At 41.9% G+C, this 15,194-nt stretch overlaps 2 protein-coding genes across 14 annotated transcripts in view; one reads left to right on the forward strand and one right to left on the reverse strand.

Annotated features, from left to right (window-relative positions):
- PMS1 (PMS1 homolog 1, mismatch repair system component) overlaps window positions 1–2,475 on the reverse strand; it is a 43,606-nt gene extending 41,131 nt beyond the window's left edge. For 4 of the 12 annotated variants that reach the window (XM_044427010.1, XM_044427009.1, XM_044427015.1 and 1 more), the window contains exons 1-2: window positions 1,091–1,974; window positions 288–441 (exon numbers count right to left, since the gene is read on the reverse strand). The gene's annotated coding sequence lies outside the window, so the exon portion shown is untranslated. The other 8 variants (XM_044427005.1, XM_044427011.1, XM_044427012.1 and 5 more) reach the window with 5 other exon arrangements.
- A 118-nt stretch (window positions 2,476–2,593) lies between these two features.
- Window positions 2,594–11,830, forward strand: ORMDL1 (ORMDL sphingolipid biosynthesis regulator 1). 2 transcript variants are annotated; one of them, XM_044427017.1, is made up of 4 exons: window positions 2,594–2,769; window positions 5,277–5,464; window positions 6,924–7,075; window positions 10,031–11,830. In XM_044427017.1, the coding sequence occupies exons 2-4, from the start codon at window positions 5,291–5,293 to the stop codon at window positions 10,164–10,166; spliced, it is 462 nt and encodes a 153-aa protein (XP_044282952.1). In that variant the 5' UTR covers window positions 2,594–2,769; window positions 5,277–5,290; the 3' UTR covers window positions 10,167–11,830. The 2 variants fall into 2 exon arrangements, with proteins under 2 accessions (XP_044282952.1, XP_044282953.1); XM_044427018.1 differs by lacking the exon at window positions 2,594–2,769 and adding an exon at window positions 4,270–4,287.
- Window positions 11,831–15,194: the final 3,364 nt, after the last annotated feature.

Genomic DNA, 15,194 nt, shown 5'->3' on the forward strand with positions numbered 1-15,194 from the left:
AAGCCAAGAGATGCAACTGTATGATGCATAGAACTAACAAAGACAAATGTACCTTGCGATAAAAGAGCAATAAAATACAGTTAGGTAATAATCCTTAGTCTCAACGTGAAGATAAATTTATATACTTCCATGTGGTACCATTTTCATTGTTCTACCGTACTTCATCAAGAAGTTATGAGGCATCATGATCATCAGACCCCTCCCTCCCTTGTAGGCAAATATACTCGCCTGTGTATAAATCTTTATTGTGAAATATCTTGAAAACTTTAGCCAACTAGTACCTTTACCTGTTTTCTAATCCGTATATGTAAGAATTAGCACATTTTATCTCAAAAGTCGATAATTTCCCAAAATTTGCAGACCAGTATAATACCAGGAAGATCCATGATTAAATTTAACCACAGGAAATAGAAAACTGATCCTAGCAAGCTACAGGAAGACCTAAATTCAAAGACAAAAAGGAGCAATCACTACTGGGAAGACAGAATACAGAAGCTGCATTAAAAACAATCGTGTGGTGATTACCATTTAACTAAAGTATGATTTTCTGGTACACTGTTATAAAGATCATTTTCTACTTTAGTGAGGACAGAGTGGAGAGAAAGGAAGAACAAGAGAAATGTTTAGTTATCTAAAAGCCAATTTTTGATGGAGTCTGGGAAGTCACAAGAGAAAAATACATTCTTTAAGAGGATAGGGGATGCAGTTCTATAGCACCTAGACTACATCTGAGAAGCCGTAGAATATCTGGAATTCCCTTATCCAAATTCAGAGATTGCACTCTAACCTCAAGAGATGAAAACTGGAGCTACAAGTCCCCCTTCTCCTCACAGCTAGGGGGAAAAGAACCCAAGGCAGGAAAGCTGCCTTAACAGAGGAAGAAAAATTGGGTGTTTCAGAGGGGAGTGAAGAGACTAGAACTGCTAGGATACAAGTTTTCCTGAGGCCTTCCCAAGCTCCTTCGCTCCCACTTCAAAATGTCTTTACAGAAAAGCACAGGGAGGCAAAGATCACCCTTACCATTCTCCCACCCTGTGGGGAAGTAAGTCTCTAAGTTAGAGAGCTTACAATTATTGCAACAGGATCATACCTTAAAATTACATGTTTATGGCCACAGAGTCACGTTGGGCTCTCTCCGATACATGAAGAAATTGCCTTTGAGATGAAGCTGCCAAAAGAACAGTGTCTTTCAGATTTCGAAAGTTGTGAGCTAAGAGGATGATCAGGGACATGTCACGAGTGCACAGTGACCTTCCTGTGGGTCTCTATTTTGAGTTTTCAGCTCAGCTTTGCACAAAATGTAAAGTATGGACCTGACATTTTGAAGATGATGCGAACCACTGTCCCATCTCTGTTTCTCTTAAACCATTGCCAAGAGCATCATGCAGCACAAGACTTTCTAAAATTCTGCTATACCTAAATGCAGCTGCACTGATGGCTGCACAAGGTGAAAATCAGCACTGTTACACCGCTGGAAAACCAAAGGCAGCCCAATCCCCTGTATGTTGGCTCAAAAATAAGTGTTTACTCCTATTTTATTCAGTGGAATTCATCCTCAGGTAAGCATGCTCAGGACTGTAACCTTCCCACACACCCCTCTGCAGAAGCAGCTGCACCTTACCCAGCTTTTTGATTTCAGCAAGCCTACGTGCATCTAAAGGCAGGTCAAGAACATCCTATGCACCTCATCTATTACAGGTAAGCAACTACTGGGACATTGCTATATAGATTAGGCAAGCTTATTCAGAAATACGTCTCGGCGTTACTAGAACACAAAGCCGCATGTTTAGACAGGAGAAATCTACGCTTTCTAGCAAGCCCTAGCCAGCCATGCTGAGAGTTGTAGGCCTTTTTTCTGCCAACCTACGTACATAAATCTGCCTTTGGCATCACTGCGTTCTCAGGCTACAAATGAAAGCAGCCGAAGCATCTTGCAAAACCAACTTATTGAGCCGAATCACTCAAGTGTTGACACGTACTACCTTGAAACAGCCTTCCCCAACCCGGTGCTCTCCAGAAGCGGTCGACTGCAGCACTCATGCTAGCTGGGGGATGCTGGGAGCGGTGGCCATGTGGACAGCACCGGGCTGGGAAAGACCGTCTTAAACAAACGGACCTTCAGACATGCAAAGAGCCTAAGGAGGCCCCCTTACTCCTCGCCCGCCCGCCCGCTTGCTAGCTTGCTAGCTAGGTGCTAACACCCCGCCACGGCCTCGCAGCGCCGCCAAGCCTCACGTCTCCGCGCCCTGCCGTGTTTGCGCCCGGCGTTCCGCGTCCAAGCCCGCCCTCCTGCCTCACGTGACCCGCCCGCCCTATCAGAGCAGTGCTTGAGCCGTACACCGCGAGGGCGGGCGGGAAACGGCCTGCGCGAAAGTGTCGCCTCAGGGGCGCTGCCGAAGCCGAGGCTACCTGCGCTGGGCCGGTTGGATCAGTCGGCGGCAGCCTCCGCCGCAGAGCCTCCCCTTATCCGCTCCTCGACCTCGCCTGGGAACGGCACGGCCCGGCCAAGCCGCCCACGGCAGGGCGAGCGCAGCTCCTCCCCCGCCCCGGCGGGAGGCGACGGGGCGAGAAAGGGGCGGTGCCGGGGCGGCGGGCGAGGCTACCCTCGCCCAATCGGCGGCTTCCTCTGCTCCCAGCGCTGCGTTTCGCGGGGCGCGGCGGAGCGGCGGACGCGGGCCGGGCGGCTCGGGTGGCGGCGAGCGTGGTGGCCGAGGCAGCGCGAGATCTCCCCGCGGAGGGTGCCGAGCGCGCAGGCGAGCGGGGCGGAAGGTATGTACGTGTGCACGGGCAGGCGCGCGCCGGATCAGCCGCCGCCGCCGCCGCCGCCGCCGCCCTGCAGCTGGTGTGCGCGGAGGGAGCTCTACGGCGCGGCTGCAAGCACAAAGGCGGCGGCTCCCTTCGGGGAAACAATACAGCGGCGCGATTGGGCGTGCACGGAGGCATGTTGTTTCTGCGGATGACAAATAACAGTAGTAACGAACTCTGCGGCCGGCCTGCCTGCCTGCCTGCCTGCCTGCCTTTCATAAGCTTTAGGGACGCGCGCTGTCTGTCTGTCTGTCTGTCCCTTCCTTCCTAAACAAAGGAGCGTCAGCAAGTTGTCGTAATCCGTGTTGTTCAGTCCGCGTTTCTGCCATGATTGCCCATCATTGCTGATAGTGCTGGAGGTACAAAGAAGGGAATGCTGATCATTCGAATGCACGTGCACAGACGTGGTTTCTAAAACGGTTCAGACGTGCACAGCGTAGGGTGGTTGTATTCCGGTTGAACACGCTTGCTTTGCAATCGGTGGCGTGGGTACTGTGAAAGAGAATAAGATGATTTCCTCTTGCGCGTTCTCTTCCACTGCCCTAATGACGAATACTTGTGCTAGTATGTTGCGAGCTGGAACGGACTTTAAGACGCGTAAATGTAGGTATACACCTGTCCTGAATTATAAACGAACTAATGTAAATGTAGGTATAGACCTGTCCTGGATTATAAACGAACTAATGTGGGAGTTATTTTTTTTAATAGTTGGATATTATTTGCAAGAGACTTTCGGATATCCATGCCATTAAACTAGTCTACTGAGTTTCAGTGGTGCTAGTGCCCCAAATATCTCCAGTTCTATCTTTCTAATATTAAGCTTTGATATACATGTGCTTCATAACTTGCCTTGCTGACAAACTTGGAACAAATGGTAACCTAACGTTGCAGCCTAAGCTTATTTATGGATTAAAGCAGCTTTATACTGCTGCACCTTTGTCTTGTGGATTATGCTCCTATAATCTTTATGGTAATTGCAATTTTCCTTTTCTCTTAGCTGTTGTGTCTTGTTACACCGCATTCTAATTTGGTCTAGTAAGGTAGTTGGGTGTGCACACATCAGAGAAACTTAACAACTTAGTGAATAACTTGTGTAGTCTTTCAAGGGGCATCCTTTATTAGATATGCATTTCTGATTGGTCTGATAAGGAATACGTGTAGGGGGTGACTTTTGCTTTCAAAATTGGCAGCACAGGTGTGTTTACATTGAAGTAAACCCCACAGTGGTGCCCTTCTTCTAGAGAAGCATCCGTAGGATTGCCGCCAGTGACAGAATTTCCACACAGTTTCAATACATAACATAACCTTTCAGGTGTAAATCTCACTGTGTCTTGTTGCAAAACACTATCCTGTTACTTAGTGGATGTAACTGAAATGTTATTTTTCCTATCAAGTTTTGGGAAATTCATCATTTTCTACATTATTTTTCCATCCAAAGCAGGCAACAAATCTGGCAATGGTACTCTGAGCAGAAGCTACCTGGTTAGTCATATAATATCACTTTTGTGTTTACCAGAGCTGCAGAACCTTTTTGACCCAAAGGCCAAATTCTTTTTCAGAGAAACTCTTTTAGTGGTGCTCTGGGCTGGAGGCAAAAGGAGTGAAGGAAAAACATTCTAGCATATCTTATCTTAAAATGCTTTCTTATAGTCACTAAGCATTTCAACCATTCAGAATGGGGGAAAGCTGCACAAAAGCGGGAGATCCGAACAATTGGTGGGTGGGAAAGGGGATGTGTCCATTAAAGGAAACTCAGAGGACAGGCTTTGGTCTCCAATCTGCAGTCTTGATGTACACAGACTTCTTTAAACAATTTTACATTAGAATATTTTAAAATAAGCATTACTTCAAACCATGGCTTTTAATCCTGATTTTTATCTGCTGTCAACCATGATAAACATTTCATACTTTGGTTCTGAATAATGTATTTCTGAGTAGTTCCTCTTGTCAAATAGGAAATTGAAGTTTCCTTGATTATAGTCTTGTGGAACTGCACATAAAAAAAGAACTAGAAAGCATTTTTTCCATGGAGAGACACAGAAATTATTAGCTCTGTTTGTGTAAAGGCAATCATTTAGAAAAGCAACTCCAGTGTCAACTCTTAACATATTTCATATTTTTGTTGCCTTGGAGCCAATGAAGGTGTTACTAGAAATCTGTTGTCTTTCAAAGCACTTCCATAGGCTGAGCCATAAATATTGCTGCGAGGTCAGAATTGATCTCCTTGTTAAAAACTGAAATACTGTGACTTCAGGGAATTTTGCAGTGCAACAAAAGTAAGATTGAAGTTTGAGAAGCAAGAATTTGGAATGCTTCATATATCGTCTTAACTTAAAAGGCGCTAAGGGGATTTTCTGCAGCAGTTATTTATAATGGCCACTCTCAGTTGGTCAGTAGTATCTAGGATACAATTAATTTTCCTGACAAGCATCCTCTTGTTCTGACAACATTTTTTCTGCAATATTTTCCAGAATCATTTTAAAAAATGAATGTCGGAGTTGCCCACAGTGAAGTCAATCCCAACACAAGAGTAATGAACAGCAGAGGGATGTGGCTCACGTATGCTCTTGGAGTTGGCTTGCTTCATATTGTTTTGCTCAGCATTCCTTTCTTCAGTGTTCCAGTTGCCTGGACCTTAACCAACATTATTCACAATTTGGTAAGCATCCTGCATTGTAATTGGAGTGGGTGGGGGAGGCAATACTGAAAGTAAGTTTTTACAGAGAAACAAAGGAAAATGGTTTTCCCAAGAAATAGTACACAGACTGCCCAATGTTCTCTCTTGAACTTAGTCAGAACAAAATTAAATTGGAAAGCATCCTTCTGTTTGCGAGATCATATTCCTTAGTAATGGTTAATATGTTTTTTTTTTCATCAAGGTAATAGGAATGATAGGACTTTATTTGGTTTTCTATTAAAGATTAAGAATGTTGAAATAGAACTACATATCCTTATCCCAAAATTCTTGATGTGCTTAATATCCTATGCATATTTAGACAGAAATAAATGTTACAATTCCCACCATGTCTGATCCAGCATGACTAGCTGAAGGGTTGCTGGAAGCTGTAGAACGTTCTCAATCTAAAAATGCATAGGATTATGCCTTTAGAAGAACTTTTATCAGAACTCTGGAGCAGCAGTAGCCGCTTTAGCCTGGGAGGGTTGGATTCTCTCCACCCAAAAGCATAGGGGTTAGACTCTCACTCCTAGAGATGACACTGCTGCCAACCCCAGGCACTTGGCTAGGAAGAATCTAGAATCTTTACACATTCCCATGGCCCACTTCCTGGCCAGCTAATATGTGTCTCTCTCTCGGGAAATTACCCCAGGTATCCCATTCTTTGAAGCAAAGAACATATGCTGCTAAGTGAAAAGAAGATCTTTCTGTACTGTGTTTAACCCAGCTAGCCTCTTCTCCAAGCCTAATAGGATTAACTTCCATTAAAGATTTCTGCAGAGGAGTTTTGAGTCTTGCGCATAACTGCAGATTTGGCTTTAATTTCCCCAAAATTACTTAACTGTTGGATATGACTGTACTACTTAGGATACTGCTTGGTGCCACTAGTAAGCATTTTCCTCCCTTCCTTCCTTTATCAATTTGTATACCTTTTGCTGTATCTAAACATATCCTGGAACAGTTTACAAAATGAGACATTACAACTTCATAATAGATGTAAATACTGTACTTATAACGAAAAATTCAAGACACACCAGTTAGCAAACGTGGCAAAATTAATCGGGGAAGGCCTGGGTAAGGAGATGTGTCTTGGCATTGCATAAAATGGCTGCCAACGCAAAGAAGGCCTATTTCCAGGTTGCTGGCAGATGGCAGTCTGCAGGTCATAGCACCCCCAGCGAGGCCTTAATTGACCTGTCTGAGTACACGGCCACTGTAACCAACTACTCCATTTTCGAAAAGCATTGTGAGGAAATGTTCCTTAGGGAGCTGAATTTGCTCTACTTTTTCTGGTTTTCAGAAAAAGTCCACCAGTGCAGGAACCACCATCCCAATTGGGGTCTTCCTTGCCCAGTAACTCCAAAGCAGGTAGAGTCAGCAGAGGTTCTGTGTACCGTAGTGACAGTGAACTCTAAATAACATAGCTTGCCTTTCTTCACAGGGAATGTATGTGTTCTTGCATGCAGTGAAAGGAACACCTTTCGAAACACCTGACCAAGGTAAAGCAAGGCTTCTGACTCACTGGGAGCAACTGGACTATGGTGTGCAGTTTACTTCATCACGGAAGTTCTTCACAATCTCTCCAATAATTTTGTAGGTATTTTAGAAGTTCTACTATGGCAGTACTTATACAGTTTGAAGGATTTTTACACAATAATATTTGATAGGGCAAGTCAGTATTGCAAAGGGAAATTTAAGCTGCAATTCTGTATATAATTAACTGGAAGTATATGCTAGTGAATTCCATGGGACTCACTTCTAAAGTAGTTGTGCACAGGATTGACTGTTAATGTGTGAAATCTAAAGAAAGGCATGTCAGTTATGTTTTATTTTCATGGTTCTGTGAGTTGAAATGAGTTTTTAAAGCAGGGCAAAATGCATTTTTCATGTAATGATGACTTCTGAAATGGAAGTACTAGCTTAATATCCTATACATTTCCTGTTCACTTACTAGAGAAAGACATTTTGCAGAACTTGAATCCCTATGAGAAGAAATTAATAGGGTTATTATCATGTTACATTTTCCAGCTTTAGTTCAAAACATAAGAGCCATATTTCAATAGCTCATGGAAGATTCTTAAGTGGTTTGTATTACTGAATTGGAATCATAATACTGCAGCTTTCCATTCTACTGATAGGAATACTTTACTACGAAACATAATAGCAACAGCTAATTAAGAAACATGACAGGACTCCAAAATTGCAATTTTGTAATTGCATGATATTGAAGGTCTATTTGGCTCTCTGAATAGAAATAGAGGACCAACTAAAAGCTATAGAAATATCTGAGATGGAAGATTTATCTGCATACCTGGTGGATAGAATGTAGCATTCCTTTGTATTCTAGCCATAAAGGAAAGCACAAAGGACCAGGGCTGCGGTGCCATGCATATTTGGGAGCAAGTCCTGCTGAACATAATAAGAGTTTGAATGTTGCTTTGTGGTGCAGAAGCATGCTTCTGCTTGTGCAATGGAATTCCCCTACCTTTCCCTTCCCCTGCATATCTTCAAAATCTGCTCTGGAGATTCCTAGTTCCCTATGTCATCCTGCTAGTGTATGTACATGAAGAAACTTGTGTTTTGGCTTCCTACAAATCTCATTTCTGTTCCCTGTCTTAAGATGAAAGCATCAGTGGTGTTGAGGACTCCTAAATTAATTTTCCTTTGATCTAACCCCAATTATTTTTAATTTCATATGATGCAATATCAGCCTATGGTATTTTGAATCCAAGTCAAACTTCCCACAGGCTTATAAATGCAGTTGCTTGTTTTATTAGATATTAAGTACTGCAGGCAAGCACTGGGTCATAAAACAACATCTCTATTCTGAAATGAGTATGATGCAACCCCAGAATGTGGTTCACAGGCCCTGAATTGTAGGGATCTGTCCACTGGCAACTCTGTGATATCAGTGCATTCTGAAGAAACCTAACACAGCTTGCACAGATTCTATGAAACTGCAGCTTTTCCCAACCTGGTACTCTCCAGGTATTTAGAACTTCAACTCCCAGTAGCCCCAGCTAGCATGGCCAATGCTGAGGAAAGCTTGGAGTTGTAGTATAGAACATCTAGAAGGTAACCAGTTGGGAATGTATTTGTTTATGTATTTTATAAGCCTGACATAGTGGTTTAGGTAGGCTGAAGTATTTTGGGGAGGCTGAAATAGTGTTTTAGGTAGCTATCATTTAATTAGCATAGTGTTGAAAGCATGAGGTTGGTGTCCCCATTTTAAATCACTGTTCATCTGGAAATTCACCAAGTGGCTACAGGCAGGCCATTGTCTCTTAGTTTCTGCTTCTCTTGTAAGAACTGTTGAATTTATTTAAAGTACATGATAAAAGTGTTTCATACTAAGAGTATAATGCAGCCAAAGTTCAGCATTTCTAAAACTGATTGAACACAATGAGATGGCCAAGTGCTGACTTTGGCTGGATTGTCCCAGTGTGTTAGGCCATACTCTGCTAAGATTCAGGAACTTTTATTTCATTGATAAAAGTGTTCATGGTTCATAAACACATTTGTTCTACCACTGAGCCATGGGTCACCCCAACATACACATCAGAAACTAGAGGGAATATCAAGGAGCTCTAGAAATGTTTATCTTGGGTGTGTGTTACAAGGAGAGAAGTCAACAGGTCAATGCCACATTTGCTTCATGTTTCTAACCAATGAAGAAAGCTGTTATTGCACATCAGGCATTTGAAACACACTGCTAAAATTCCCTGTAACATCAAGGCAATTGATATATTAAAATGAACAGCAGTAATAGCAAATACTTTTTCTCATCCTTTTTTCAGTGGGCAGATCGTGAGGCATCCGTGGCATGCTTTGTAACATTTTGTGTTGAGCTGATAATAAGCTGAGTTAGAAACACAGACTTTAAAAGGAGTTGTCAGAAGTGTTAATGACTATTCTGACAATCGCATCGCCCTTTTCTTTGCTCCTGTGCTTTCCATCAACCTTATTTTTAAAGCCTATCATTTCAGATTAAATAACCATATATGTTTTGCAGACCATGAATCTTCAGCTGTCTGTACAAAACTATTCATTTAGGCTCACCAGGATCTTTTAGTGAGCAATGATGTTTTTGAGAGTGGATATTACAGTGTTGTGAAGCACTAAACAAAGCATCTAATTTCCTGGAAGGTGTTATGGTTTTATACCTATGGATATTTTGTGGTATTGGTGCTATTCTTTGGTAGTATTTTCCTGAATGCTTTGTCCAGTGGAGGACAACCTCCAGGGCCTAATCCCTGCCTGTCTAGAGTTGAATGCCCTCTGTAGACTCTGCTTTCTCTAAGGCATTTCCACTGAGGGTAAGTAACACAAAGGGGAATCCATTAGCTGCAGATATCAAAATAAGCCAGAGAATCCCCTGCACCAATTTGCATGCCACTCACATCTCATAGTCTATTCATTACTGAGCTGTTAACATTGTAGTTTTACATTTCCACTTTTCTAAAGAACTGTCTGTCTTTTTGCCCTGCCTCTAATTTTTCCATCTATGTTTACCTTTTGTTTTGTTATGTTTTCGTTTTGTTTTCGCAGATATTTCCTTGCAAGTTTCTATACAAAATATGATCCGACACATTTCATCTTAAACACAGCTTCTCTCTTGAGTGTGCTTATTCCCAAGTTGCCACAACTGCACGGTGTCCGAATCTTTGGAATCAACAAGTATTAAGCAAGAGATAAGAGATAGGAGTACTCTGACCAAGACGTGGCATGACTGTTTGTTTTTCCTGGGCAGAAGGAATAGCTTCTCAATGCTATTTGTCTAGTAAGCATCCGTGAGACTTTCTCTTCCTAAGATGTAAATGTTCTTTCAGAGCTGTGTGGGAGAGAATTTGAATGATATATCTTCAGATAACAGATTTTCTAGAAAGAGCTGGGCAGGCCCAGCTTTATTATATTAGCAGCATTGACAGGATATACTGAGGTAACAGACGCATTGGAAAAAGGAGTATGAATAATTTAATTGAAACATGGACATAAATATGACTGTTATGGTAATGTAAAGTGCATTAGAAGTGGGGGGGGACCCCAAGTTTCTAGTAAACAGATTGGTATGATTGAAATGCTGTAAAGTTGTCTGTTACTGCTTTTGGATGGTGCTTTTATTTTTGCTATTTCTGGATCCAGGATTTCCTGTCCAGCTGCAGGTGTTGCTAGGTTAACATTAAACCAGCAAGTCGCTGTGTCTTGATTCATAATGGATTTCACACCTTATCTATTCATGTGACCTTTAATCACAATGACTTCTCCAGTTTCAGATGTCAAAAGCTCAGGGGAATGATCATCAACTTTTTTATACATTTAAACTGATCTGCATTTTCCTTGTTTTCCAAACAAAGCAGTTTATTCAAAAAGCTTCATTCAAGTATATCTGAAAATTATAAACCTGTTTTCATTGCAGAACTGGGCTGCTTTCCATATTGACTGGGTTGTCCTTTGATAGTTGGGTTCATGAGGAAACCGAAACGGAGGCAAATCTACGACTAGATGGTTCATTAAACAAGAGCCTTACTTTTTTTCTCTTAGTAGAAATATTGTCTCACATGATGCTCAAACACCATGCAGAGCATAATACATTGTCATTTTATCAAATGTCTGCACTTAAGGTTAAGAAATTTAGGGTGCAATCCTATGTATGTTTAGGCAGAATGAGGTCCTGCAGCCCCCAACCACAGAGGACAATGGAAGTTGTGGAAGGGCTTGTTTTCTGTCTGAAGCCATATGGGCTTGCACCCTTAGTAGTTTTTCCCCTTGTGCTTTATATCTGAAGATACTGAGCATTTCAGAAGGTAGTTAGGAATTTAATCCTTGGTATGTTTCAGTAAAAAATGTTCTGCACCTCCAGCCAGCTGAGAGTTGTAGGACTCCTTTCCATCTAAATGGGCATGGGACTGCACCCTGTGCTAGCCTAGCTGACGAGTTTGCTTGGCAGAGGAGCGTAATCTTCCATTAACTGAAGAATATTTTATCTTAAGAGCTTTGTGGTTCTAGTTTCACTTTTGGGTACTATAATTACAGCTTGGGGTCAGTATGCAGACTCCAGAGAGCAAGGGATGCGGCAAGTATTTCTTGGAGATGATCTCTTGTATGAATCCACAGATATATATGTATCGAATTTAATCAGGACCGCCTGTGATTTACTGATAACAAGAGGACTGTTACTGTAATTCAGACTGCTGACATTGAACTTTGTCTTCAAGCTGGTAGCATTTAGGCCCTCAAAATAAGAATTGACTATTTTCAAGATACTAGATTTTGTCCTGTTCTTGCTCTCTGAAAAATGTCCCTTTTGATCAACAGCAACTTTTTAAATAAATTGAACGACTTTGAAAATGATCGTATCAGTATAGTATATTGTAAATGCAGTACATGGCGTAACGAGTTGCTATGCTTTTGTAAATAAAATTAAGGTGCAGTATTTTGCATGTTTAAATAAGAAGCCTATGGCTCCTACTACTTCCTAACTAGCATGCTGGGAGCTGTAGCTCTTTCTTTATCTAAATATGCATAGGATTTCACCCTGTGTGGATCTAGTGTTTGAAACACTGCACACAGTGTAAGAAGAATGCTTTTCAACCCTTATATAAGGCATTGATGTTTTTGGGGAGGGGTGTCTATCTTCTGGCATTTCCCCCTGGCAAATCTAGTTTAGGTGATTTACTCCAATTATAAAAAATGCCTGAGAGGCTTTTCATTTATTTTTTTTAAAAAGGACTATTCCAAGAACCGCTTCATTTTTTATTCTGCAAGTTTACACCCAGGTTTGATCTTGCTAACTCTGGTTCGATGAATGTGATTAACTGCCTCTTACATGGCTAAGGAGGTAGAGGTTGCTGTGCGCCTGGACTCCAGTTCCTAAACTCACTTGTGTTTCTGCCTTTCATTTGCAACTGTTCCCAAGAATGAGACAAGTGGGTAAATCAGTGTCTTTATTTGGGGTTGTCTTCTCCATTTTCAGCAATGCCTGGTTTTTGATTGCACACACTAATGAAATGAAACATTACCTTGTTGACATTGCTCATCCGTTGATGTCCAGCTGAGCTCTGTCCAGCGTCTACAGTGGGGCCTGATGGGCTGAACACAATACATACAGTCCATCACTTCCTGAGTTAAGAAGCGCCCCCATTGCCATATTGTTATTAAAAGATTTATCCACTTCCCAAAAACTTAATCCGATCCTTATCTCTTCATAACATTCCATATGTTGTGCTTCACTCATCTATCCCGTAACGAGACCCCAGTTTCTGGAGTAAAGACTGAAAAGCCTGTTGAGCTAATGTGGGAGTTAAGGACCCTTGTCCTGCACTTGACTAGTTCATCTAAAGAGCCATTTAAGACTAAAGACCCTGTACTGCAGACCAGCTTTCTTCAACATGGTATCCCCCAGATGTTTTGGACTACAGTTCCCCCAGGATTCCTGATCATTGGCCATACTGGCTGGGGCTGATTGGAATTGAATTCCAAAATATCAAGAGGACACCACATTGGCAAAGGCTGATGTAGTTAACTGCTGGAAAGTCCTGTTTTGTGATAAGTAATTGTATAACATTTAAATGTTTAAATATGATACACATTCTGAGAGTTTAATGAATATTTTATTTTTGCTTTAATACATCAGAGAATTCATTTTGCAGTTATTTGGCAATAGTACCACAATTGGGTTTGCAACTTGAACAGTTAAAAGTTAGGGTACAGACATATACATGTTTAGGCAGAGCAAAGTTATCCAGTTCCTAGAATTCTTCAGTCCGTATGGGATTGCACACTTGATGGAGGAATTAATCCCAGCGAAACTAAAATGGTGATAGAGAAACTGTGAGTAAAATTAACTGGTCTTTTTAGATTAGCAAGTGTGGCATCAAAAACAACTAATGATAACCAAGGGCAAAGTGACTTTACACGTAGAATTGGCTTGGACTTTGAAAAGAAACTGACTCATCTTGCCCAAAGCTTCGAACATACACAGCTTCATACAGTTCTGAAAATCCATTTGAGCTTACCTTAGCCTATGGCATTGTTTGAATGCATGCCTAAATCTTTCAGTTTGACTATATTGGGACCCATGGCAAATCCCGTTTAATTTCAGTCCACTTTTAACCCTGATGGTGTGATTCATAGTCATATAGCTTTTATATAATGGATGAGGGTTCTAAAAGGAATTTCTATAGTTGCGCATATATACATGACTACATTTGATGCAAAATGCTGAACAGTAGAGCGAATGCAGAGCAACCTAGTTTGTCTTCTGTTTTAACAAAACAGGCATTCCTTTCCCTAAAAGGAATAGCAAGGGGAGGCAAGAGTAGAAAAGAACAGGAGAATCTGAGTTGGTAAGGACATTATAGCCATCTAGTCTGACTGCCTGTTGAAGTAAAACCTGCTACAGCATCTCTAATAGGTAGCCATCCAGCCCCTGCTTAAAAGCCTCTTCTAGGGAGCCCACCACCATTGGTGGCCATCTGTTATGCTCTCGAACTACTAATAGCTAGGAGAGTTTCATTTAGGATCTTGAAACAATGTCTGATATCTTTGACTTATTAAAATTAATTTATTTACATTTACACCCCACTTACCTGCTAAAAAGCCATCAAAGCAGTGTGTAATCGGGAGTAAACCCCACTGAATTTACTGGATTGGATGCAGAGTTTTTATTTCATCGCGGGAGTGTTCCCAAGTGGAGGTCTAACTCAGAGCTCTACCACTGGTGGAAAGGAAGAGGCAATCTTTGCTGGTTTCCTCTTTGTAGATCCGACGCAACTCCATTCACAGTCTCCAGATGTTCTCTTTCATAACCCTTTTAACTTCTAATAGCAAGCCAGTAGATTGCAGAAAGAAGAGTAATTGCTGGGTGCTGCGGGTATCAAATTAAAACGAGTATTCATAGCTACATTTTTAAATAAAGCCCAGCTTTTGTCCAGATCTGTCCCCATCCTGCACACGTCAAACTTTTAAAAGTACCATTTGCACTGGGGACTCTTATATTTATTCTTTATTACTTTTATGTGGTAAGAAAAAAGATGGGAGAAGTGATGGGAAAGCGCTGCAGATGGCATAAAACTCTGAAAGAGATGGGGCGATGCCAAAAGAAAAGATCCACGTGGAAGCATGCAATTACTTTTCAGCCTCGGCACTCTTCCTAGATTTCAATTAAGAGTTTCTCCCAGAAACAGTGGGGTGGGGGGAGTATTTGAAGAGCAGGTATATAGTGTGCGATAAATCTCACTCCTACTGCCTCGAAAACCAAACTAGAAATGGTCTCAAACTCAAGTTTTCTTGCAAATGGTAAACGTGGTTGTGTATATTAAACCTCGAGCAAACGGCTGAAAATGCAATCCATATTGTTAGAGGGAGGTGGAGACGTGCTGCGGAGGTAAACAGTTCACAGGAACCCTGCAACATAGTCCGTGAAATACTAAGGGTATACCTTTCACAGCATACTCTTCCGCCCTGCAGTCGAGTGTGAAGCAATGCTTTGAACAACCCTGTGGTGGAAGCTCGACCTATCTCACCGTGGTCGCCTTTAGCCTCTGACTCTTGAGGGCCAGCATCTCCCGTGCAAAATACAACTCGGATTGCCGGAGGAGATGGTTCCATTTAGACTGCTCCTGCCCCGCCCCCCAAACTGCCCTTGTTACATGCAAAAAGCAAAGGTAGCCAGGTAGGCCATGAAGAAAGCAACACAAAAACCCATAGGAGC

Source organism: Varanus komodoensis, unplaced genomic scaffold, assembly GCF_004798865.1.
Source record: "Varanus komodoensis strain SLA01 unplaced genomic scaffold, ASM479886v1 scaffold18_1, whole genome shotgun sequence".
NCBI lineage: Eukaryota > Metazoa > Chordata > Lepidosauria > Squamata > Varanidae > Varanus > Varanus komodoensis.